General features: G+C 41.6%; 1 protein-coding gene across 1 annotated transcript; it reads left to right on the top strand.

Moving 5' to 3' along the window:
• The first annotated feature begins 12204 nt into the window (after positions 1-12204).
• On the top strand, positions 12205-25793 carry LOC143641307 (uncharacterized). The gene is given in 6 exon segments (XM_077108574.1): positions 12205-12311; positions 18038-18090; positions 22587-22713; positions 22989-23049; positions 23626-25364; positions 25367-25793. Coding segments are annotated over 6 exon segments (2331 nt in total). The 5' UTR covers positions 12205-12280; the 3' UTR covers positions 25687-25793.
• The last annotated feature ends 1999 nt before the right edge of the window (positions 25794-27792 follow it).

Raw genomic sequence — 27792 nt, 5'->3', positions numbered from 1 at the left:
TGAAGCAAAGTAACCATCCCAGTCCTTCCCCACACTAAACTCAGTCCAGGGTCCCAAAAAGTGAACAAAAAAAGTGCTGTTCCCATGCAGAGGAAACTCCCACCCTCTCAGAACTGTCTGGTGGGCAGAGGTCTGTGCCTAGCCTGGGTCCCTTCCTTGGAGTCATGAACACAGTGTGTCCATTGCAGCTGCAGCTCACAGCTCACAGGACTGGCTCTGAGGGCTGCAATGATCCTAGGCATGTGGGAGTGACACCTTGAGTTGTGAGGTTTTGCAGGTGTGAGCCTTGACTGCTGAATCTCTGACCACACAGAGCCCAGGTGAGTTCTGAGAAGCCAGCGGAGGAGGAGGGGGAGGTGTGGACAGTGTGTCCTCCTTGCAGCTAACGACTTCCCACTGTGTCTCTAAAGGCTCCTCTGTCAATAGAAGATATGATTCCAGTAGTGACCATGAAAAAACTCCAGGTAGATTCTAACAATGAGACAGGACCCAAGGAAAAGGCATTCCTGGGAGTCACTGAAGTATAACTGCTCAGCTGGAGACAGAGCAAGAGGCTGTGAAATCAGAAAGAAAAAAGAAATGTGACTTTTTACCTTCAGCAGCTACTGGTGCAATAAAAGAGCTGTGATGCCTTTGGGCTTTGAGTGCTTGACTCCCAGCCATCTTGCTCTGCTGTCAAGGTGTCTTTCCCACCAGATCAGCTGTCTCCTGAATCTGCCTCTGACACACCTGAGCACTGGGGTTGCCTGGGTAATGCCTGTTGAGAATGGAGTACAAAGTCTCTGGGTGGGGTCTGGTGCTGAACCCCAGTGCAGGTGTCTCATAGACCTGGATCTCTCATGGCTTCCCAGACCCTGGATGTGGAGGGGATGCTGTTCCAGAGAGCTCAGGGTTGTGTCCTGGCTGTTTACTCCTGGTGCACTGATGCCCTCGTGGTCAGTTTACCTGAAGAATCCCTTAAGTGTGGTGAGGTTGTAGCAAACTCAGCCACGTGCAAGGTGAGCCCTGAAGCTGGTGTGGCCCCAGGTCCTGGAGAGTGTGCCAGAGCTGGAGCTTCTTAGCTTCTTAGCTGTTCTCACCTCAGACACATATTTCATAATTTAGCCACTTTTTTTTTAATGCTTATGTGCTCTGTTTTGTTTCAGAATTTTCTCAAAGGTCAATGGAAGAGATATGTAATTTCCCCTTTCTAACATTGTTTTATTTCTACCTGAAGAAACTCCAGGTAGATTCCAAAATTGAGACGGGACCCAAGGGAAGGGTGTTCCTGGGAGTCACTAAGTTGTAACTGCTCAGCTGGAGACAGAGCAAGGGGCTGTGAAATCAGAAAGAAAAAAGAAATGTGACTTTTCACCTTTAGTAGCTAGTGGTGTAATAAAAGAGCTGTGATGTCTATGGGCTTTGAGTTTTCTTTAAATTTTGATGGTATGTTAATATTTTCATATAAAATCATAGTGGTTTTGTATCATTATTTTATCAAATATTTTGTGTGGCAATTGACCAGTGGCTGACATGAATTCAGACACACGTGTGTGTGTGTGTGTGTGTGTGTGTGTGTGTGTGTGTGTGGTCACCTTGTCCTTTAATTTGTACAATTGGTGACATATTTTTGCACTGACTTTAACATCACATTTTTAGCATAAACCTAAAAAAAAGAAACTAAACTCAGGAGTAGGGTGTTGGCCTTTTCCCAGGTGGTGGTGGTGATCAGCCTCCTGAGCCCCAGGGCTACACACAACCCCTGATAAGAAGGCAGGAGGGTCCTAGGAGCAAAGGGTGAGGCTGAGCCAGGGTGTGTGTGTCACTCAGCAGGCTGTGTCCCTGTGGAAGTGGCTGCTGCTCCCCAGAGCACAGGAAGAACAGGCTCCATGCTCAGCTTGGGCCCTGCGCTGGTGCGGGCATCCTGTCTCCAACAAGGGAGGCTGAGAATCTAGCAGGGCTCCCCATCTCAGAGCCAGTGATCTGTTAGGCCTGGAGGTTTGGGGAAGTGGTGACCCTGGACCCAGCTGTCTGTGGCCCTGGGCTACAGGGGAGGGTGATGGTCTCCCAGAAGTAACTGGGCAGAGAAGTGGCCCCCATTAACAGATGAGGGGCAGAGCTTCAGCATTGCCCTCCCACCCAGCCCAGTGGCTCCCCACACACTCACGTGGGCAGGGAGCAGGAGAGGAGCCCCTGCCTGCTGTATTCAGCAGGGCTGCTCTACAGGATGGTGCTGGGCAGCCTCAGCTCTCCAGTCACTCCAACACCAGGGGCGCAGCTATCAATTCAACAAGATCCTGTCCCAAAATAAAAACTCAAAAAAAAAAAAAAAAAAGAAAAGAAAAGAAAAGAAAAAAAGGCCTGGGGATGTGGTTCAATATTTAGGCACCCGTGGGTTCAATCCTCAGTACCAAAAAAACTGAACTTCTTGCATCTTGGAAAAGATGAAAAGGAAGGCAAAACACAAGAGGTTAAGACATGAGAAGCTTATGGGTGGCTATAGGGTGCATTGGCCTGGGGCCAGCATGGTTGATTGGGCCTTGTTTTAGTCAGTTTTTTGTCAGCTGTGACTAAATGACCTGTCAAGAACAATGTGGAGGGGGAACTGTTTGTCCCAGGCAGGTTTCAGAGGTCTCAGTTTATAGATGTCCTGTCCATTGCCCTGGGACCAAGGTGAAGTAGAACATCTAGCAGAATGGATGACGAAAGAAAGCAGCTCCAGACGTGGCAACCAGAAAGCAGAAATAGAGCTCTGCTAACCAAAAATAAATGTAAATCCTGCAGGAATCCCCCCCCTCCAGCTCCCGCAGCCACACCCCACATGCATGCAGTCACCAAGAGTTCATCCACTCAAGTGGGTCGATACTCTGCTTGGATTATGGCTCTCATAACTCAATCATTTCACCCAACTTTCTTACATTTTCTCACATATGAGCTTTTGGGAACACGTAGCTAAACATTAACAGTGTTTGATGAAAATTCTTAACCTAAAACATAAGAGAGGAAAACAGAAAAGGAAAGCAGGAGGGAAGCCATAGTAGGCAAGAGGTGGAGAAGAATTAACTTTGAGTGTGCTTTTGTTGGGAAAATTGAAATTGTTGAATACAATTTTTTAAATAAGACTGTTGTGTGGTACAATAAGAGTTTTTCCTGGATGTAGAATGTTGGATTGTTCCTCAATGGGCAGGAGGTAGTAAGAGTCAAAACTGCTGGCATATGCACATTGAAGGTGTAAACAAGTCATGACACTTGATGTGTCTTTCAGAATTTATTGAAAAAATTATAGCAAGGATGTCCTTTATGTAATGAGTCCACTTTATTTTTTGAGTGTGGGGATTAGGAAAAACTTAAAAGCCATCTAATGGGCATTTGGCAGAAAAAAAATATGATAGTCCAGCCTTATGGTGTTCTATCACCACATTCAGCAGATTCAGGGGATCCGAAATGATCTTAGTAATCCACATGGCTTGTTAAAGGAATACTTGATGACTTCAATGGTTTTAATCTTTGGAATATGTTAAAACATACAATATGGCATTCTTGGAATTGTGTGTTTGCTACTAATTTTCATTTGTGTTATAACAATAGGATCTTCTGTGGAGAAATCTGACAGCTCCAAATAATAACAAATCATTTGTGCTTAAAAATAAAAAACGGGGAGATGTGGAAAGAGGTGACATGTATCAGGTTCTCTGATTGCCTCATATATGTGATCCACTTGACCTGGGAAATTTCTGTGTAAAAGTCAAGTTGCCCAGTTGCTCTGGTGACACCCTGCCTGAAGAGGCTCTGAGAAGAGACACAGAGTCACATCAGTCTTGACCTTGAGATCACACACCACCTCCCAGCAATAGAGAATTCTGAGTATGACAAAGTCACAATGTTTTACCCATGCTGTGACCTCTACACCTGCACACTTATCAGAAACTCTGGCAAAGGGCTTCCTGGGTGTAACAGGATACCCCTAGGTTTATAACAGTAGAATAGCTACAAGAATGTTTCTAGTCTTGTAAATTTTTAATGCACAAAGAACAATGCCTCTACAGTCTTTAACTTCCTGATTATGAGACACTATATAATATATGTGTTGTGCCTGCTGCAGGTCACTTCTTCTCCATTAGAGATGAGTGCTTCACCTGATGCCAGATTTCTCTCTAAATTTGTGTCTTTCCTAATCCTTCATCATCCCTCACTGGTTTTTGAATTAAGGTCTATGCAGGTCATAGCACAGAGTTATTGGAGATTGCCTATATCAGTTTTAGATTGATACTTTTTTCCTTTATTTTGCATGAAAATATCATTGGGATTTTTGATAGGATTCCATTAACTTTGTAGGTAAGTTTTGGATAGTTTTGATTATATTATGTCATTGGAAATGTGAATACTAGCTGTCTTTCCATTTATTTGTATATACTTTCATTTCTTTCAGGATCATTTTATAGTTCTAGGTGTATAAGCCTTTAATCTTCTTGGCTAAGTTATTTCCCAACTTCTATTCATAGTATTTTTTTCTTTCATTTTCAGATTACTCATTATTAGTGTATATTAATGCACCTTAGTTATGCAGATTGAGTTTTTTGCTCTGCATCATTGCTGAGTTCATTTATTAGTTTCCTTAATTTTAGTGTATTTGAATTTGTTGCTCTTTGTTACTCTTTTTTCTTCAGTAGATAATTTGCCATTGGGCATGGTGGCACTCACTTGTTATCTCAGTTCCTCAAAGGGCTGAGGCCACCTGGACAACGTAGTGAGATTTCAAAATATAAATATAAAAAGTGTGTAGCTCACTGAAAGGTATAGCTGCAGCTCAGTGTAATGTGCTTGCCTAGCCAAAGCCAGACTGCAGTCTGCTCAGAAGACTGGCAGTTGTTAACATTTGTTTTCCCATTAGCATTGGAAAAGTGGTTTCTGTAGACTAGATTAACAGAATGTGTTTTGGAGATTTATGAAACTTTCTAGGGGTGTCCCTTGGAAGGTGTCATCTTGTTGATATTAGTTGTTTCTAAATCCATGCTATGTTTTCTCTTATCCCACACTGCTTTAACTTTAGTTAAAAGACAGCTTCATGTTGTTCTGTTTATTGATCATTACTCTTATTTACTACTTGGCAAAATGTTATCTGGAGTAAACCAATTGCTACCTTTGAAATGTTTTTGTTTATTACTAATCAAATAGTTTGAGATGATTTCTACAAATAGTGACAACTTCTCTGAAATATGATCTTCTGGGCAGCTGGTTAGAGACTCTGCCTGAAGCATGGGCTAGTGGGGAAACTGCTCATGTCCTCAGCACTGGTGTAAGAGTGCGACAAGATGGTAGAGTTTGGAAAGGAAAAAAGAAATCCAGGAAATACTATCTGGCTTATATAAATTCATTAGGAATAATGAGCCACGTTCACCATTAGGGAGGTATAATCTATCCAAATCCAGATTTCCCATGTATCAGCAAAGTTCCAACTTTGTGTGCAGACATTTCTAAAGATATATGAGTTCAGGAGTCCTAATGAGAAGAAGTCCCTTCTTAGCAAGCAGGTGGTTGGAATTTGTTTTTAGATGCGTGTTTGAGGTTCAGTCTGCAAAGGGAAATTACGATGGCCCAAGATAATATCTTTCTCCCAAAACTCTTCTGTGACAAGGCTATTCTTGCTCTGCTACTGCTTTTCTGCATAACTTAATCCTAGTGTAGGAATGTCTGCATTTGAGGAAATGAGTCCAGATGGATTCTGATTTTTGGTGACCAAATCACAGAATAAGTATTTGGAGAGTACAGAATCATGTGAACACTGTCATGGTAAGTGCAGATTCCAAGTACTGCTAATCTCACCAGCCCTCAACTACACATTTGTAGGATATTTTATAACTCAGTTGCCTTTGAGAATGTGGCTGTGAACTTCACCCAGGAGAAGTGGGCTTTGTTGGATCCATTCAACAAGAATCTCCACAGAAATATGATGTAAGAAGTCTCCATGATTTCTTTACTTAATCCAATAGAGAACATGTGGGCCTTTGCTTTTAATTATTGTGAGGTCTTAGATTTGAGATATGTAAATGAAATAGTATAGTAAACAAAGGAGACATGATCCAGTGTATACACTAAGAAAACACACAAAGTCAGAATTTGAAACAAATTAAAGAATTTTTATTTGACCTGTCTTATCCTGGCCAGGGATGTTTCTGACATAGCCTAAGTAGCTCTCTGAGAGAAACATGCCAGGCTGTCTGTGGTTCCAATATTTACAGAAGAAAACTACATCATATGGAATTTTGCAAATTGCAAGCACGCAGAGTACAGGGGCTGAGAACACAGCAGAACCACATCTTGGGGACTTTATAGTTGCAGGCATACAAAGTGTAAGTGGGTGCACAAAGTGCAAAAATACACATTTTTATCATCTTTAAAATAGTTCATAAAATAGTTTCACAGAGAAACTATAAAGATGTAGTACTTCTTTTATCTTACTGTTACTTCTTCTATCTTATAACTAGGGCAAACTAAGGTAACTTAACATTACTAATTTTATAACTTATAATCCTGTTATAATCTTATAATTTTCTTATTCATATTCTTTCATTAATCTATATTTCCTAATCTATAACCTATAACCTATTACTTGTATTGATTTGAATCAGACCATAACACAGTACAATAGAAGTACAGTAGGATTTTTGTAACTCATTGTAATTCAAATGATTTTACTGGATCTGCCTTTTAGGCTGCAAATGCAAATACCAGAACATTGATGAGGAGAACAAAAATTCTGGGAGAAATCAAAGGTAATTTGTAGTCATTCAGCATGGAGTGACCCTTCAGGGAATCATAGCATGATATGGATTTTTTTTTTTGGGGGGGTGTGAGCCATTTCAATTGAACCCTGGACCTTGAGGAGAGTATACAAACATTTTTATCATTAACCTACATATCCTTTTCATGTAAATTGTAAGACATATAAAACAAATAATCAGAACTTTAAATATATTTATTCTTTGTATTTTTCATGAGTGTCATATACATCATACAACACAGATGTTCCAGAGCTTACAAAATAATTGAATTTTAAACATTGCTAAGTAACTACATTCACAAATATAACTGTGTTTTTAAAATATATTTTTACTTGTCAATGGACACAACATATTAATTCATTTATTTTTTAATATGTTGTTTAGATGTTGATAAACTTTTATTTTATTCATTTATTTATATGCGTTGCTGAGAATCAAACCCAGTGCCTCACACATGCTAGGCCAATGCTCTACCACTGAACCACAAACACAGCCTGCTTGTTCATTTATTTTTATGTCATACTCAGTATTGAATCTAGTGTGTTACATGTGAGACAAGTGCTCTACAACTGAGCTACAACCCCAGTCCAAATATCACTGTTTTAATAATAGCTATTGGGAAGCCATGTTACAAATTAATAAATATATTTGCTTTTTATTAATTTACACATATTACAAACCTAGGCTGGGCAGCATGGCACATGCAAATAATCTCATTGGCTCAGGAGACTGAGGCAGGAGAATAACAAATTCAAAGCCAACTTCAGCAAAAGTGAGGTGGAAAGCAACTCAGTGAAACCCTGTCTCTAAAGAAAATACAAGAAGGGCTGAGGATATGGTTCAGTGGTCGAGTGTCCCTGAGTTCAATCCCTGGTACCAAATAAAAAAAAAAAAAAGAGCCCTTAAATTTTTGCTCATATTGATAGTATGTAAACCCAAGACCTATTAGTTAAAGAAAAATTATTAATAAGAAAAACACGATAATGTCCTTGTTATTTTTAATAGCAGTCATGTAGTAGAGGAATTGTACAATTAAAAAGGAAGTCAGGGCTTGGGGCTTTGGGGCTGTAGCTCAATGGCAGAGCGCTTGACTCGCATGCGTGAGGCACTGGGTTCAATCCTCAGCACCACATAAAAATAAACAAATAAAATAAAGGCATGCTGTCCATCTACAACTATACAAAGTATTAAAAAAAAGGAAGTCAGTGAGAAATCTTCAGTAAAATTCCAAATTTTAAATCTGTAAAAAGAAAATACTTATTAGTATAAATTCATATAAATGACGTATATGTGACATTTCTTCACATGTTATTCATTCCTTAATGGGCACACCATATTTTACTCTGGAAAGAAAGCATATGAGACTGAGGAGAGTGGAAAGGAGCCATATAAATTCAAACAATACAAGAGTTCAAAGGCAGCCTCAGCTAAAGCAAGGCACTAAGCAACTCAGTGAAACCCTGTCTCTAAATAGCATTTAAAATAGGGCTGGGAATGTGGCTCAGTGGTCCAGTGCCCCAGAGTTTAATACCTGGTACCTCTCCCCCCAAAAAGTGTTCTGAGTTTGCTATTTGTATTTCACATTTAACTGTTTGGATATTGAATAACAAAGAGAAACTAATGAGAAGCTATATTGGAAGCATATGTGAAAATTTCTAAGGCATTCACATAAACATGAGCACACACAACACCAAACTCAATTAGCTCAGCAATGTTGCAGATGACAAGAGAAATACACACAGAAACAGAAGATTTTTACACTGGAAATGAACAATCTCAAAATGAAAACAAGAAGCAGTTCTATTCAAAATTGTATGAAAAAAAATACTTGGAAATAAATCTTACAACAGAAGAAGGTTAAGACCTATTTACCCGAAAGGTAAGAAAGAAAGTTGAAAGTAATTGAGAAAGAGCTAAATAAATGGGAAGTAGCTAATATTCAAGCACAACAAAACTCAACAGTGTTAAGATCATGTTATTCCTTATTTACTGCATCCAACAGAATACAACAAATATGATAGTGTATCATTGTGCATCTTGCATCCAAAGGTCTTGAGTGCTTCTTGTCTTCCTAGTTGAACCCTCTTTTTCCATGAGAGCAAAGACTGTGTTGCTGATGGAAAAGGAGATACCATGGGGAGGAGAACCAAGGTGCCCCAGCCAACAGCCAGTTCCCTCCAGAAGCAGAGCTGCCTGGTCAACATGTAGAACACATGTCTGCATGGGCCCCGATGTGCCCAGATTGCTGACCAGCTCACCCACGAGCTGGTAAGTTGTGGAGTGATTTGTTCTGCAGTCAGAGCCACCTGACACATAGACCCAGTGCAGATGGGAGGCCAGGGTTCAACAACACATTCACTGGGAGTTACTGGCCAACAACAGGAAGCCAACAGGCACTGAGTTATCCTCTTCTTGTTCAAGGTTGGGTTTCCTATTAGATGGTGTTGAATTACACAGGTATGCATATGAACATCTGTACATGTGATTGGTAGTCACAGAGCAGTCCACACATGTGAAGAGAAAACAGTCACAGCTTGAAGATTAGAGTCAAGGTCCAACTACAAAGTAAGTACAAGTGAAAATCGTGCATGAGTGAGAGTGGGAGCCAGGAAGCAAGGCTCAGATTACCAAGCTCTGCTTTATTACCTGTGGTTGGAGTCAATAGGTCAGACACCTGATATGACTCATTTTGGGGGGATAGTAATGGCCTAAAGCAAGGGTGGATTTTATAGGCTGATTCATTAGGTTGGGACAGGAGTGTGAATAGGGGGCTTATTGTATTGTGGTTAGGGTTGGAGGTCAACCAGGCATTCCTTATGTACTCCTTCCCTCTAGCTGAGGCTTGGACTTTTCAATGACAGAAGCTTCAATTTTACCCCAGACAAGGTGGGTGAGAAAACAGCTGCACATGGGGGGAAATGGCCTTGGACTTATACTGCATATTCGTCAGAAGTTTATCTTTAATCTGCTACCTGCACATCTAAACAGTGGAGGTGACCTGTAGACACAGCTGAAGACTTAGGGTTCTCCTCACTTTTTTAAAAAAATTATTATTATTATTACTTTTATTGTTGTTGTTTTGTTATCTGATTTCTGGAAGGAGATGGTCCATCACCAAGCAACAGGTGGGGAGGTGTGGTCAACCTGTGGAGATTTTTTGCCTGCAGCTCCAGTTCTCTCCTGGGGCTCTGTTGTTTGGAAAGCAGGAGAGCTACTAGCAGGGAAGAGATGTATCCTCATTGTAGCATAAAAGTGGGTGAATGTTGCTGACAGACATCAGGGGGGTCACAAACCTCAGAGATGCACCTGTTATGTGGCAGCCACAAAGATTAGGTTGGACTCCTGACCACATGGAATGTGGCTGGTCTGCAGTGAGCTACTGAGAGAACACCATAAATTTTAAAGAAATAGTACCATAAAGACAAGTAGTTAATTAATAGTAATTGAAGGTTTATGGAAAATGACATTCCTATAAGACAGCTCACCAAGAAAAATGAAAAGACAGTGTGGTTTGAGAGGAGGGAGGGTAAATTAACCATACATTAACAATGGACACTGAGGGAAAAAGTAAAATTTCATCCCTTTTTGGGTTCTTCCCCAGCATATCTACCAAAAGCAAACATTTATCCCTGCCCAACTGAAATGCCAGATTCGTGGGACCACGATAGACCTCCAGGAGCCAAATTCGATGCAATCACACAAGAGTCTTTATTGCAAGCTCAAGCCTGGACTCACAACCATTTCCGATGCAGGGGTCCTGAGGAGTGAGTCCTGGCCCTTGGTTCAGTGAGGCTTTATAGGTTTTGGGGGGATACTCTATGTGTCACAACATCACACAGCAAATCATTTCATACTGTGGGAAAAACAAACAACAACTCTTAACATTGATTAACACATTCACTGGCGGGAACAAGTTGGGTAAGGGTGATTGGTTAGTTCAAGTGGTGGATACATTTGAACTGATTGGTGTAGGCCGTGAGGGGTTGCAAGGGTGTATATGCTAAACTGCAGGGTTGCCTAATCCTGTTATCAATCTGCAAAACTACTGGGAGGGTCACCTGACATTTCAGGTATTTTTCCTGTCTCATGCTGATTGGTGGTTGCTAGGGGGTTGCTATGGGTCGTTACCTAGCATAACTGAGTCAGGGACACGTAGTGCTACAGATCTCTCCTCTTATTTACGAACAACTCAGCAGGGTGGGTATGTGCCCAGGAGGCTCTATGGGTTATTCCAAGGAAAAAGGTCATGCCCCCTCCCTCTGGACAGGCCTTGAGGTAGAAGCTGGTTTCTCAAAAAATGGAGTCATATCAGTTTCTCACAACCACAGTGAGTCCTGAAGGAGGGAGGCAAACACTGAAAGGCTGGGTCCTGAATTTTTTACCCTTTCCCATAGCAGATGATTCCTGGAAGGAGAAAAGCAAATAGTGAGGCTCTAGGTAACAATGGGTCCCAGAGATAAGCAGGGAACACCTAGTTGTGAGCTTTTCCCAGTGACAATAAGTTTAAAACTTTTTACAGCTGCCTTCCTGAGTTAAAATTTTAACTTGCAGTACTAGGTTCCTGACCATCCAAACTGCATGTCTACAGTCTCCAAACTCCTGTATCATGGTGGGGTGGGGGGTAATATATTTCCATACCCAGAAAATGAACCCTCCTATGCCTGATGGATTGACTTCCCTGAAGAATAAAGGAAAGTTGGTGACCTGAGGTTTGCTTGATTGTGGGCCATGCACATACAGTAATACCTCACTGCATCGGTTGCATAGAAAAACAATGATATTTTATGTATATTACATTAAAGAACTCACAACCAATTTCACCTGTAACTGACTCTCTTGTTTTGAGGGTTTTTTTTTTTTTTTTTTTTTTTTTTTTGCTAGACAATCACTCTACCACTGAGGTATGCCTGAGCTATTTTACCTGTTTCTTTATCGTTTTTTAGGTGACTTTCCGAAAATTTAAAATTACATGACACATTTTATTTCAATTAAACAGGGTCTTCCTTTGCATAGCTGGGCCTGAGCCATCTAAACGAACACAGGTGAGGAAGGTCATGCAATTTGAAATCGTAATAAAATTCTCAAGTTACTCCCAATCTTGAACAGCACAGTTATTTGTACATACGGCTGACATTCGCTGGTCCTCTTTAGATGTTGCCTTCCTCAACAGTATGAATACAAACGTTTCCCGCCAGGCTCAGGTACCCTCTCGCCAAGGAAGCCCTGCCTGAAAAGGGCTGGGCCAAGAGCCTGTCACTCTGGCGTGTTTCAGCCACCGACTGGTTAGAATAGCTGTCACTCAAGACTGTGAGGCGGACAATTAGGCGCTGGGGAGGAACTGTCCAATCAGGTGCGCAGACGGAGGGGAAGGGCGGGCTCTCACAAACTCGCTCCTTCCTCTATTCCGCTTTTGCCACTTCGCTGGATCCCCAGGGACTCTGCATATCCTGGGGCCCCACCGAGCTCGGATACCCGACGTCCCTAGGAAGTACGGCGCGTCACTGGAGCCCCCCAAAACGATGAATGTGCGGCTAGTACTGGCCGGACCCGGTGAGCACCTGCCTTGGCCACGCGAGTCCCTGTGAGCTGCGGAGCGTGGGGCGGAGTCCCCAATGCGGGTGGCCTGGACCCTGCCCCTTATCCCGCGGGGTGGGGAATGCTTGGTGGCGGGTCCACGAAGTCGGCTGCATAGTGTTACGAGTCCCTGCTGGCGGGTGACCTTGGACCTTATCCCCCTGATCCCGCGGGGTGGGCTGGGTGGCAGGTCCCCGAGTTCAGCTGCAGAGGGTGACCGAGTCTTCTCTGGCTAGTCATCCTGGGTGTCTGTCTCTGGGCTGGGCTGGGCAGGGCAGCAGGTCCCTGTCCTCTTCCGCTCCCTATTAGCGACCTCTCGGTCATTATCTAGGCAGCTCATGCAGCCTGACGCTCCCAGAGTGTGCGGTGAGCAGGGGAGGGTGACATGGAATCCGGACTCCGGTTTGTTCTTGGAATCCAGACTCAGGTGTGTTCTGTCAGTGACAGTTGGCCCTTGGGGTCCCCGTCTGTCCTTGTTTTCTCCACAGAATTAACCTGTGCACCCGACAGCACATACTCCTAAATGTGCAGGAAGCTGGGTGTGAAATCCATTTCCCATTGGGACTTTGCTGCTCCTAGGGCTGGTAGCAGACCCCTACAGACCCCAGCTCTATTTTGTATTTTATTTAGATACAGGATCTCATTGAGTTACTTAGTGCCCTGCGGTTGCTGAGGCTGGCTTTGAACTTAGGATCCTCCTACCTCCACCTCCGGAGGCACTGGAGTTGCATGCATGGGCCACCACACCTAACCAGATGGTGTTTTAATTTTGATAGTTTCATCTATTCATTAATAGCACTTCTAAAAAACGTTTTATTTTATTTTATTATTATTTTTTTAATGTGGGCAAAGTTTTCTCAGGAGTGGAAAGCAGAGAGGAATTACCTAGAAAGTCCTCATATGGTCCTGATGCATCTCTTCATCATGCCCAGGAACAGACACCTATGCAGAGTCTTTGGGCAGACGTATTTTTTCAATACCACACAGGGTCCTGTGTCCTCAGCCGATCTGTCCTTTCCTGGGGCTGCAGCAGGGTGCCCACAGGTGTGCTGCGCCCTGAAGGGTGTAGGTAATTTCAAGCTCTGCATCAGCTCCTCCTAGAGGACAGCCTGAGGTATAGGAAGCAGCCTCTCAGCGGAGCAGCTGGAGATACTCAGGTCAGGCAGTGAGATGCTGGTGTTGAGGGAACATGACACACATGGTTCCTGCCCTCAGGATGCATTCAGAGCTTTGAAGGAAGAACAGTTATCCTAAAGAGCAGGGGAAACTAACCCTAGCAAGGTGGAGCAAAACCCTACAAAGCTCTTCAGCAGCAGGAGGCGGGTGGGAAGTTGTGCCTGGTGACAGATGGCCTGACCTGAAGCTGGAGTCTGACAGATCAGTGTCCAGTGGTTCTGCAGCTGCCTGGATTTGTTGTCTTGGAAAGACTGGCTCAGGTATTTTAGTGTCAGTTTTTTTATTAATTGTATAATGTAGTTTATTAGTAGAGCTGATCAGAAAATATTCCTAAAGAGTAAGATAGAGATATAATTCAGTAGAGAAAGAAGGCTAGAAACAGAAAAGAAATACTTGGTCTTATATTTCCATAGTTAAAAATTCTTATGTACTGGTTTTGTTCCCCAGAGTGAGTTTACTGAGTCTCTCAGATGCCTTTTTTGCAGGGTGGGGGGTGTTGCTAATTTAAAATATAATTCCAGGCCTTTGCTTTGGGAATGCTACCTGGAAATAGAAAAAGGGAAAACCTGTTTCAGTGTGGCTGCAGATATGAATGTATTCACAGAAGACAGTGTGGTAGAGAACTTGGTTTCTTCTTTTTTTTTTTCTTTTAATATTTGTTTTTCAGTTGTAGTTGGACACAATACCTTTATTGCATTTATTTATATGTGGTGCTGAGGATCGAACCCAGGGCCTTGAACATGCTAGTTGAATGCTCTATCACTGAGCCACAACCCCAGCCCTCCTCCTCCTCCTCCTCCTCTTCTTCTTTTTTTTTTTTTTTTGTGTGTGTGTGTGTGTGTATGTATGTATGTGTGCGCTGGGGATTGAATCCATGGGTTTGAGCATTCAAGGAAGGCACTCTATCAAATGAGATAGATCCCCAGTCCAGAAGTGTGTTTCTTCATTACAAAAATTCAACCTCACTAACTTAGTGAGGGCTTTGCTAACTTGCTGAGGCTGGTTTTGAACTGGTGTTTGTTCTGTGTCATCCTCTGTAGTCACTGGGATTGTAGGCCTGCACTACTGCACCTGTCTAGTTAAAAATTCTTATGTACCTTTTTCTCCTTTCAGATGTGTTCTTCTGGGGGGAGCAGGGGTGGGAGAGGGGTTTAAAATAGAATTCTACAACTTGGCTTTGGAAATGCTACCTGGGAAAAGAAATAGGAAAGGTTTTGTTCCATTGTGGTTGCAGAAAGTGAGTATGTTTCCCCAATACATGTGGCAGACTAATTGGTTCATTATAAAGATTCACTGAATCATGAGCTCTTGTATTTTGGAGGGGAGGGTGCAGGGACAGGGGAGAGTCAGATCCCAGGTCAGAGAATGTTTCACCAGAAGTCATCCTGTTCTCAGGGGTATGTTTCACCAGAATGTTTCACCAGAAGTCATCCTGTTCTCAGGAAGAAGGGTATATATTGGCTCTTGCTGTCAGTGGGTCGGAGTTCAGGGTCCTGGTTCAAGGAGAGAAATTTGAGTCAGTTTTGCTTAACAAGTATTTTTCTGATCCCTGAAAACAAAATTGGTTCCCTCATCACTTATGAGGGGAAAAAAAGAGGGGAGGGATTTTCAGGATCAGTGTGTATGTGCCGTGGGTTAAAAAGGGAACATCTTTTGAGTCATAATGGGAAGGGGTTTCTGTGCAGTAACTGCTCTAGCAGAATGCAGAGTTGGGGTTATTAAATCAAAGATATTTTGCAGAATTCTCTTCGACACTTTCTTTTTCTTACATATCTTTTTATTTTGGCCAATCCTAAGTTGAGTCCTTTAAACTGAACCTAAGTGATATGCTTTGCTAAAATCAAATCAGTGAAGTTAAGGAGGGGTGATAGGAGTCCCCAGTTTGTAGTTCTTTGCTCTCAGCAGGACTGGCCCTCCTGCCCTGCAGCTGGCATCTACAGTGGGGCAGTGTTGAGCTGACCCTGAACTAGGGTTTGTGCTGACTGGTGGTGTCAGAATTGAACTTTTGAGTGACTTGTGATTTTGGAGAACAGATTGGTGTTCATCAAACTCACATTGTGGTGTCAGAAGTGGTTTCAGGAAAGAGGCCTCACAGGCCAGGACCTTCATGTGCCTCCTGGTGGGTGCTTGGGTGCCAGTGACAACTGAGGTCCTGCAGGAGGGAACATTCCACTCTGTGGAGAGGAGAGCACAGTGACCTTCCAGAACCAAATGTCCCAGCTGCTCATGTTTTCCTCATTCCCTAGGAGAAGCCACATGAGCTGCATCCTCTGTGAGAGTGGTCCCCAAGCGGAGATTCCTGGTGAACTGTGGATCAGAGGGTGCTTCCCTGAGCTGGTTTCTGTTGCTTCCTTTATCAAGTCTTGCTGCCGTACAATTCTAGTTTGTCCCAAGAATGTAGCAAGTTCATTTTTCTTTCTTTTTTTCCTTTGATAGTGGGGATTGAACTCAGGGGCACTCAACCAATGAGCCTCATCCTGGCCCTTTTTGTGTAATTTTTTTTTTTCTTTTTTAAATAGCCATTGTCTCACAGCATTGCTTATGCCTCCCTGTTGTGAGCCTGGCTTTGATCTCATGATCCTTCTGCCTCCCGATCACAAGCCAGTGGGATAACAGGCATGTATCACCTCACCCGCCCAAGAATTTCATTCCTTCTTTAATGGGAGATTTTTATATTATGGATTAACATTTATTTGGATACAGTAATTTGATGTAACAAAGAACAGAGTTTTTGAAACAATTTTTTAATGCTCAATTTGATATGAATCAATTCACCCATATATTCCTGTCCAAATAGGGATGGGTTGGCCCTGGGCAGGCTGCCTCTCTCCCTGCTCTCTCCCACCTCTGCCTGGAGGTGAGTGCAGTGCTAATTCTGTCTTTCCTTCTAGTTTAACCAGCTGTGAGGAAGCAGAATTTTTCTTAGTTCTGTCTTATTGAGTTTTCAGTACTTTAATGTTACCATTAGTGCTCTATCACTGGAGTTCTATAATGTGCAATGTGTAGTTTCTCTGCCTCAGTTGGTTAGACTCCTGTGCTGTCTGAGTCTTTGGGTCTCCCAGTTTCCTTCCCTGTTCCTGCTTCAGGAACCTCACTTGTTTCCAGTTTCATTTTTATGTTTTTGACAATTTCATTGTATTTTTTAAATTTGGTCCCCAAGTGTGTACCCTTTATAATTTTGTACACATAGGGAAATTCTCAGATTATTGATTATGGATAAACTGCACTGTAGTATGTGGAGCAGCTCTCTCACTGTTCATCCTTGTGTGTTTACCCTCTTACCTGTCTATCCTTTTATACTTCTATGTGACTATATATTGCTTTTCACTGAATACCATTAGCATGAGCAAATTTCAGTTTATATCCATGTTCTTTGAAATGGTTTTCAGTCATTTTCTCATTTTGAATTTACTTTTGATGTTATATCTTTTACTTTTATTATTCTCTGCACTTGAATTCTTTTTTTCTTGTAAAGACTGCAGACATCTGCCCTGAGGTAGGGTAGCCTTCTTGCACCCTATTGCAGTTTGATGGAAGAAACCCCTTTATAATAAATGTGAGTGTATCACTCTCTTCTTTTGAATTTATCTTAAAAAGAAAACCTACAGGACAGGGGGCAGGGTGCATTTTAAGAGATAAATCCTTAGGTGTCCCCTCCTGGACACAGGGAATGAGTCCCCTTGGGCCAAATTTCAGCAGTCAGAGTGTGGCTGCCAACATGGGAATGTGTTTACCCCACTGTGTGTGGGTATTCATTCTGAACTGTGAGTGAGGCAGGCTCCTCACCTGAGCTGGCTCAAGTGTTTTCTTTTGCTTTCACTGTGTTTTTTCTTTCTTTTTCTTTTTCTTTTTTTTTTTTTTATTATTGTCATGTAATTAGTTTTTCATGCACTTAATACTTGTACTTCCTGATTGTCTTTATATTTTTCTGTCTGAAAATTAGTTGACAGAGTAAAAGTATGAGCAGGCCTTGCCCATGAAGCCCTGGCCTCTTCCCAAGTGATTTACACCTGGCTTCCTCCTTCCTAGTCAGGCTTGACCAGGTGGCACACACCTTCTCTGAGGTCAGGTCAGGCTGCCTTGGAACCAAGGCTGTAATTCCTCACATATGCCTGGGACTCTGTGCCCAGAAGAACTTCCTAGCCTACAGGGCCTGCTTTGGAAAGCCAGGCTCAGCTCTGCATAAATGGAAATGTCCCCCTGCTGGGGCAGGTCCCCTTACAGGGAGGAAGTTCTGCCTGAAAAGGGCTTTTGCCAATACCTTGTCTTCCTGGCCTATGTATTCAGGAGCGTGATGCATCTCCTGTCAGTCAGGGCCCCAGAGTGTGCATATTTGGGGTGAGAGAGGGGTCTTGTGGAGCCCTGGCAGTCAGCAGGCAGCTGGTAGGAGGGGGTGGTCTTCCACAGCCTCAGAGGCCAGTATCTCTCACCCTGTGGAGCTCAGAATCCATCTCCAGGACTGTGTCTCCTCTGCTGTGTGAGGCCCAAGTGGCTCTGGCTCACATTTGTCTCCCTGTGACCTGCAGGTGCTATGAGGTCCACAGAAAGGATGTCAGGTCTCCCCAGAAGGCGGAAAATGGTGAGTATGTGGGGCAGGTCTGGTCAGGTGGGAGGTATGCTTGTTACAAGTGATGAACCAGCTGTGGCTGGCCTCTGGCCTCCCACTGTCAGCTCTATAGTCACCCAAGAGTACCTGAGTCATATGCTGCTTTAGCTCAGCCCTTGATGGTCATGGTGTGGGCTGGTGCAGGTGGGTTCCCAGTGTGCTGCCTGGTCTGTAGCCACTTTGGCAGAACCCTCTCTGCCCAGCTGGACCCCAGCCCTAGGTTCTCAGTGTGAAGTGATGGCAGTGGGTCTCAGGGGATCCTGCCTTAGGTGTGGGGCTCCTGGGTAGAAGATGCTGGTCTGAGGGGTCTGTATTTCTTCTTCTCAAGGAGTCACGCTCCTTTTCCCCTCCTATGCCCTACCAGGGCTTTTGGTACATTCTTAATATTCCTGTCCTTTTCTCATATTTACAGATCTGACTCCCCTTCCAAGTTCACAGCATTTTCATTTTTTTTTTTTTTTTTTTTTTTTTGTGAATTTCCCATATGATGAAAGGAGAGAACAGTCACCTGGAACTTCACTGTATCTCTCTCTCTCTCTCTCTTTTTTTTTTTTTTTTCCTTCCCTAGGAATTGATACTTTATCAAATTGTGGAGAGGTTTCTTTTGGACCCCTCACAGGTTCCCATGTTTTCAGCCACTGTATTGCCCTGCTTGGGGCTGCCTCAAGTCCTTTAGGCTGCCCTGTGTCCTACAGGAAGCAGGCAATTTTAGACCCTTGGTCACCTCCTTCTAGAGGACATTATGAGGTGTGTCATTCAGCTTGTGAGGGGAGCAGCTGGAGGCCCTGGGGCTCAGGAATGTCCTGGAACAGGCCTCATCTAGAGAGCTACCTCCTTGGGACATTGTCTCCCCCAAGCCCTGTTCCCATTCCTTGGAGACAGGTGGACAGTGAGCCTGTGGATGCTGGTGCTGAGGGGCCAGGTCAGCAGTGATTCTTGCCCTTGCATTCTCTCACAGTTGTGTAGGAGGAAAACTCTCCCAGAGCATAAGGACCACCCACCCCAGTGCAGTGCTGTGCAAACCTGAAAGCCTCCTAGACTGGAGTCATGGTCCAGGTCTCCTGGGAGGGTGATCATGGAGTGTTTCTTTGAACAGGACCAGGGGGGATGATGTCCGGCTGTCAGGGACCTTACCAGCCCCTTGATCCTTACACATCTGCTCCCTTAGCTTCAGCCCTTTCTGTGTTTATCACTTTAAAATGTTCTGCTCACTTATTGCAGGCCTGGGTTTCCTTAAATGTGAAATATATTTATTCAGAGGTGAGCAAGGTGAAAAAAAGTTGTTTTTTGTTTTTTTGGTTTTTTTTTTAATCTTTTCTATTTGATCATTGTTATTTTGGAAATGTTTTAGGGCTTTAAGAAAAAAAAAAATAGGCTATGTTTCTTGTTTGTTTATTTCATTTGTGGTGTTGAGTATAAAACCCAGGGCAGTGCTTCCCAGATTTTCTCAAATTGCACCCCCCTTTTTTTCTTTCCATTTGTATTACTATATTAGTTATACATAATATTAGAGTTTGTTTTATTTATGTATCTTTTTGCTGTCAGGAATTGAACTCAGTGGCACTTTACCGCTGAGCTACATCCCCAGCTCTTTTTATTTATTTATTTTTAGACTGTCTCACTAACTTGTTTAGGGCCTTGCTACATTGCTGAAGCTGGCCTCAAACTTGCATCCCCTGCCTCCGGCTCACGGGTTGCTAGTCTTACAGGTGTGTACCTCCTTGCCTGGCTAATGTTGGGTTTTTATTTTTTATATAGTATGCAAGCATAGGGTGTAAGTTACTCTACTTCAGTCCCCAGTAACTCCCTTTTCTCTCTCTTATTCTCTTTCTGTTTCCTTACTGCTATTCTACTAGACTTCCTTCTGTTTATCTACAGTTTTCTTTTTTAATTAATGCTTTATAGATAAACATAATGGTGAAATTCATTATGATATGTCATCTATGCACATAGCATAATTTGTCCAACTTCACTCCAGTGTTCTCTCTTTTCTTTTCCTTCCTCCCTAATTCTCAATCTCCGTCCTCTTCTGTACTGATCTCTGTTCTGTTTTCACGGGATCCTGCCTACCCCACTTTTTGTCCTGATTTTCCTCTAGCTTCCACATATGGGAAAGAAAACATTCAGCATCTGAGGTCTGGCTCTCACTTATTTCACTTAGCATGTTGTCTTCCAGTTCTACCCATTTTCATCCTGATGACATACTTTCATTCTTTATGACTGAGCAAAATCCCATTGTGTATGTGTACCTCATTTTCTTTATTCTTTTTTCTCTTGGTGACGCCCTGGGCTGGCCTTGGATACGGGGAACTGTCCTGTGACTTTATCACTGAAGCGTGTTGATGTTGCACAGGGCGCTCAGGCTGCTCCCTGCAGGATGGTGCTGAGTCCCAGGGTTTGGGACTGAGGTGCATCATGAAGTTATGTGAAATTTGAGGCTATTCCAGGGTCACATTTGTTCTACTTCTTTTTCTGTGTTTATGTGTGGAGCAGCTCCACTGCTATTTGGCTGACCATCTGCTCCCTGGAGGTGTTGTCATTTCTCATCTACGTGGTGTTAAAGGTACCATTAGTGCCACCTTTGGTGACTGTTGACTTGAAGCAAGTTTTGTACTAATTTCATTGGTAGTCAAAATGCTCTTTTTCAAAGTTCTGTGGTATTTTGGGTCCCTTGTAATGTTGAATGATGTTTTGCATTTCTAAAAAGGAATCATCACCCGGGATTCTGATGGGTTTAAATATAATATATATATATATATATATTATAAATATAATATATATAGATTCTTTGGGATTATTACCACCTTAATAATGTTAAACCTTTTTCCATGAGCATGAAATAGTTTCTCATTTATTTGGATCTTGAGCTTCTTCCAAGAAGTGTTACAGTTTAGAAAATAAGTTTTATAGTTTCTATTGTCTATGTATGTAGCATATATTATTATTATATTATTTATTCTTCTATATTTATTCTTGGAGTGTCATTATAAATGAATTTTTAAGAATTGCATTTCAGAATTTTATAAGAGCAAAGCTGATTTTTGATTATTAATTGATTTTTATTGAGTTTTGTTTACTAATATTTTCACCCCTGACCTTGGGAACACATCTTCCTCTTGGGTACTTCCAGGCTTTGAAAATTATGAGTGCTGGTGCTCTGAACTTTGCAGGGCAGGATTTTGTGTGGACCTACGTTGTGAACTCATTTGGGTTACCTCAACTTTGCGAAATGGCTTGAGGTCCAGGAGCCACCGCTCTGACACATGAGATAGGGTTGATCATTTCAGCCTGTGACAGTTGAGTGGCTGTGGGCCTGTGAGGAGGTTTGTGTGAGGCCTCTGTGTGTTAAAGCCCTAGGACTTCTCAGGTATTGATCTTCCCACATGTCACAGGCTTTCTGGTAGGTTCAGCAATGAAGAAACCCTGTCACATGTCCTGTTCACTTGTAGTAGAGACTGTAGAGAGCAGGAAGCCAGTAATACAAGGCAAATGTGTTACCTGTTCCTACCTCTATCATTGTGGTGGAGTTCTTGATTTTGCCTCAGTGTCTGCTGCTGTGAGAGTCAGCCCTGATGTCTGTAATGGTGTGATTTTGTTCCTGTCTTCCCTAGTAGCCCCCCTCTTGGTGTGTTTTCTAGAAATGGTGAGAGCATGGAGACCTGGTTTTGTTCTTCAGTATAGCCTCAGGTTTTGTAGATCCCCATGACTTTTTAGGGTGTTTTATTCATTTCCAGGTCTGTGCGTGTTAATGTCACAAAATTGGGTTTGCTTTTTGTCAGCTGCTGCTGCTTCATTCTTTCTAGGTATCAACACTTCTCCAGATGCATGATATGCAGATGTTTTCTAAAATTCTTGTTCTTTTTTTTTCTTTTGAGGTGTTGGGATTTTTTGATCCTGGAAGTTCTATTATATGAGTGGGACAAAATAACATGATTTCTGAAATAAACATTATCATTCAGCACATCCTGTGCTGCTTACCTACACAGTCAAGCACTGTGACTCAGTGTAAATGCTTAGTTTGGTGAGATCCTATCCAAATCTTTACTACGTTCTACCAGCTAAACTACAACTTTGTCAATAGGTATTTCTCAGGATAGGTGTTGACAAAAAGACTAATATTAGCTCTCCTCTGCACATGAAGTCGTAGGGCTTCATCATTCCATGTATTAGTCATTAACCCTGAGAAGATCTTAGGGGTGACCTGAGAGCATACCTTACTTTCTTGATTAAAATTGAGAAGGGTATTTTTTTTTTCTCTTCTGATGCTTTCCTGATAATTCTTTCTTATATTGGAATGTCCATTTGGGGAAGTGAGTGCAGACAGAGTACAAGTTTAACAACCAAATCAGACACTGAATATTTGGAGATCACAGAATCATGTAGAATCATCTATTCTCACATGTAGAGAATAGAACTCACATGTTGTCAATCTCTCCTGGTATACCCTATACTTTTGTGGGACATTTTAGACCTCAGTGGCCTTTGAGGATGTGGCTGTGAACTTCACCCAGGAAGAGTGGGCTTTGCTGGAACCTTCCCAGAAGAATCTCTACATAGATGTGATGCGGGAAGTCCTTAGAAACCTGGCTTCTATAGGTAAGGATGACGTTTCATTACATAATCATAGACAAAGCACCTGGGAGGTTTTTTTTTTTCCCCCTCATGAATTTGGAGTGTGAGAAAGGGAGTACTTTAGGGAATAATTTGGGCCTAATGTCATTGCACTCTGCAACATAAATACCATAATCCTGTCTCCTCCCCGCCTTTACCATTTTTTTAAAGGGTGCAGTATAGTTGTCCAAATTGTAAATCCCATAATGCATTCTGAAATCATGATGATGCATAATGACTTTTCTGGGACTACATTTCAGGAGACACATGGGAGGACCAGAACATGGAATATCAGAACACAAATACCAAGAGAGATGTAAGGTAATTTGTACTCATATGAGGAAACCGAGTGCCTTGAGGGAATTCTAGCACATCCTATAGTTCCACAAATAAGCAACAGAAACAAGCATGAGATGAATTATACTTATTCTTTTTTCACCAAATATGGACTTTAACGTAAGATAGTTGTTTACTGTTTTCAAAAACTATTGAATTTTTGACAGTGTTAACAAGCTTCATTTATGATAGCACTGCTTTAGTAGCAGCTGTGGAGAAGCAGTTTACAAAGTAATTGTTATATTGATTTTCAAAGAGCATATAGTATAGATATGACAAAAAACCAGTGCTTTCCATGATATTGGTAATAGTATAAGTCCAAAGCCTATTAATAAATGTAAAAGTATTAATGATTCAACCATAAATTGTACTTGTAATTATTATTATTATGTTTTTACAGAAGTCATATGGTAGGCTCTGGAAAACTTTGAAAAGGTACCCAGTGTGGAAAAATCTCAGGGAGATTCCATATCTTAGTCTTAAAAAAACATTCCTGCTAGTCAGTTCATGTGAAAGCAATATGTGTGGACAGGTCTTCACATGTCATGTTTTCCTTAATAGGCCCATCATATCTCACTCTGCAAACCAACCATATGAGAAGGAGGAGTGTGGCGGAAAGCTATATGAATGTAAAGAGAAGAGAAAATCCTCCATTTCTCTCACAAGTGTTCAATGCCAGATGTCAGAGCACACTGTAAATGGACCTAATGGAGGTCTGACATGTGGAAGAGAGTTCAGTTGTTCCAGGTGTTTTCAAAAATATCAACCATCTCATACTGGAGAGCAGCCACCTGGATGTAAGCATTGTGGAGGCGCCATTACTATTTCAAATAACCTTCAAATGCATGAACAAACTCCTCCTGGAGAGACGACTTACAGATGTAAGCAGTGTGGGAAAGCCTTCACTCATTCATATTCTCTTCAAAAACATAAACGAAATCATACAAGTAAGAAGCTCCATGAATGTAAAGAATGTGGTAAAGCCTTCATTAAATTCTCCTACCTTCGAATACATAAACGAACTCATACTGGAGAGAAGCCCTATGAATGTAAACAGTGTGGTAAAGCCTTTCCTTCATCCAGTAAACTTCGTAAGCATGAAAGAATTCACACTGGGGAAAAGTGCTATGAATGTAAAGAATGTGGTAAAGTCTGCACATGTTACTCTGAACTTCAAATACATGAACGAACTCACACAGGAGAAAAGCCGTATGAATGTAAGCAGTGTGGCAAGGCTTATGCTCGGATTTCTCGCCTTCACTCACATGAAAAAACTCATACTGGAGAGAAGCCCTATGAATGTAAACAGTGTGGGAAAGCCTTCGCTACATCTGGTAACCTTCAAATACATGGAAGAACTCATACTGGAGAGAAGCCTTATGAGTGTAAACAATGTGGGAAAGCCTTTATTTCTTCCACTGCCCATCAAATACATAAACGAATTCATACAGGAGAGAAGCCCTATGAATGTAAGCAGTGTGGCAAAGCCTTCATTCGATCCTCTGCCCTTCGCTCACATGAAAGAACTCATACTGGAGAGAAGCCCTATGAATGTCAACAATGTGGTAAAGCCTTTACTCGGTTATCTTATCTTCATGCACATGAACGAACTCATACTGGAGAAAAGCCCTATGAATGTAAGCAGTGTGGCAAAACCTTCACTCATTTCTCTACCTTTTACTCACATGAAAGAGCCCATAGTGGAGAGAAGCCCTATGAATGTGAGCAGTGTGGCAAAGCCTTCATTGATTCCTCTAGCCTTCATTCACATGAACGAACTCATACAAAGCCCTATGAATGTCAACAATGTGGTAAAGCCTTCACTCGGTTATCTTACCTTCATTCACATGAACGAATTCATACTGGAGAGAAGCCCTATGAATGTAAGCAATGTGGCAAAGCCTTCAGACATTCCTCTAGCTTTCGCTTACATGAAAGAGCTCATAATGGAGAGAAGCCCTATGAATGTAAGCAATGTGGCAAAGCCTTCAGACATTCCTCTAGCTTTCACTTACACGAAAGAGCTCATAATGGAGAGAAGGCTTATGAATGTAAGCGGTGTGGCAAAGGCTTCATTTATTCCTCTAGCCTTCACTCACATGAAAGAATTCATGATGGAGAGAAGCCCTATGAATGTAAGCAGTGTGGCAAAGCCTTCAATTATTCCTCTAGCCTTCGCTCACATGAACGAATTCATACTGGAGAGAGGCCCTATGAATGTCAACAGTGTGGTAAAGCCTTTACTCGGTCATCTTACCTTCACTCACATGAACGAACTCATGCTGGAGAGAAGCCCTATGAATGAAACAATGTGGTAAAGTCTTCACTTGTTCCTCTGAACTTCAGGTTCATGAACAAACTCATCTTGCAGAGAAGCCATATGAATGTAAACAGTGTGGCAAAGCCTTCACTCAGGCCTCTAGCCTTCACTCACATGAACAAACTCATACTGGAGAGAAGCCCTATGAATGTCAACAATGTGGCAAAGCCTTCACTCATTCCTCTACTCTTTGCTCACATGAACAAACTCATAATGGAGAGAAGCCCTGTAAATGCAAAGAATGTGGAAAAGCCTTCACTGTATTAGCTTACCTTCAAAAATATAAAACAAATTCATACTAGGGAGAAGCCCTATGAATGTAAGCAGTGTGGCAAAGCCTTCAATCAGTCCTCTAGTCTTCACTCACATGAAAGAACTCATACTGGGGAGAAGCCCTATGAATGCAAAAAATGTGGAAAAGCCTTCACTGCCTTCTCTTATCTTCAAACACATAATCAAACTAATACTGAGTAGAAACCTTGTGGATGTACAAAATGTTTTAAAGCCTTCACTAGTTTGTTTAACCTTTGAATACACACATAAATTCATACTGGAGAGATGCCCTATGAATGCAAAAAATGTGGGAAAACCTTCACTGTATTCTCTTTCTTTCAAATACATAAAGGAATTCATACTGGAAAGAAGTCCTATAAATGTAAGCAGTGTGGCAAAACCTTCACACAGTCCTCTAGCCTTTACTCACATGAACAAACCCATATGGGAGTGAAACCCTATGACTAAGCAGTGAGTCAAAGCCATCACTCAGTCCATTCTATTTCACACACATGAAAGAATTCATGGTAGAGAGAAGCCCTATAAATGTAAACAATGTTGAAAAGTCTTCACTACTTTGTCTAGCCTTAAAAGGCTTAATCAAAATCATTCTGGAGAAAATTATTAGTGTGAACACTGTGGGAAAGCTTTTCCTTGATTACTTTTGCTCACATGAACAAAATCATATAGGAAAGAAGCCTTATGAATGTAAACAATGTGGAAAGCCTTTGCTTCAACTGGTGAACTTCACTCCCAAGAAAATACTCATACTGGAAAGAATGTTACTGGGTATGTAAACATTGAGGTAAAACCTTTAGTCCTTCCACTTGTCTTCATGTGCATGAACAGACTCATGCTGGAGAGCAGCTCTATGAATGTAAACAATGTATTAAACCTTCATGGTGGGGTTGTAGCTCAGTGGTAGAGCCTTTGCTTAGCATGTGTGAGGCATTGGGTTTGATTCTCAGCACCACATATAGATAAATAAATAAAACAAAGGTTCATCAATATCCAAAAATTTGAAAAAAAAAAACATCATTTTTTTTTTCTTTTTCTCTTTTCCTACAAATGCATGAACAATCTCAATGGAGACAGGTCCTGTGAGATTAAATGGTCTGGTAAAGCCTTCAGTAGTTTGGCTTACCTTCAAATACTTTAAAAATGTAAATAGTCTGGTAAAGATTTGACTAGTTATGCTTATCTTCATATACATGAAGGAACTTATACTGGAGAGAGGCCTCTTGAAAGTAAATACTGTGGTACAACCTTTGCTTATTCCAATTCAATTTGAAAACTCATACCAAAAAAAGACTGTATGAAAACAATGTGAAAAGCTTTCAGGACTTCTATTCTCCTTCAATTGCATAGCACACTCATATCACAGAGAAAAAATTTGATTGTGTATTGTGTAATTTTTTTTTTCTTTTTAGTTGTAGTTGGACAGAATATCTTTATTTTACTTATTTATTTTTATGTGGTGCTGAGGATCTAGTGTCTCACCCGTGGTAGGTAAACGCTCTACCCCTGAGCCACAATCCCTAACCTGTCTTATTATTAGCTTCAAATCACAAACAGATTCATACCAGATAGAAGCCTTATGAATGTCAACAATGCAATAATGTGCAAAAGCTTTCAATTGATCTTCCTACCTTCAAATACAAGAACAAACATACTGGTGAGAAGTTCTTTGTGTATAAACAATGTAGTAAGTCATTTGTTGCAGTGACATTTAAAAACATAAAATAACTTCTTCTACTGAAACAAAGCTGTATTAATATAAACAATCAGAAAAAAGCTATATTAATGTAAACACTTTCCTTTGGTGCAGTTCCCCTAATAAGCATTAAAAAAATGATAATTAGAAATGCTATTTCAGGGACTGGGGCTATAGCTCAGTGGTGAAGTGCTTGCCTTGCATGTGTGAGGCACTGGGTTCAATCCTCAGCACCACATAAAAAGATAAAAAGATACTATGTTTTCATCTACAACTCAATAAATATAAAAGAAAAAGAAATGCTATTTCAATGCAAAAGTTCTGAGAAATAATTCAGTTTTCCTGTTCATTTTCAAATATGAAAAGATTCACACTACAAAAACTCTGAACATTAAAGAAGTGATAAATCATTTTTCCCTGT

Source organism: Callospermophilus lateralis, unplaced genomic scaffold, assembly GCF_048772815.1.
Source record: "Callospermophilus lateralis isolate mCalLat2 unplaced genomic scaffold, mCalLat2.hap1 Scaffold_957, whole genome shotgun sequence".
NCBI lineage: Eukaryota > Metazoa > Chordata > Mammalia > Rodentia > Sciuridae > Callospermophilus > Callospermophilus lateralis.
The sequence above is the reverse complement of the archived record's forward strand: the minus strand, read 5'-3'. Positions and strand labels throughout refer to the sequence as shown.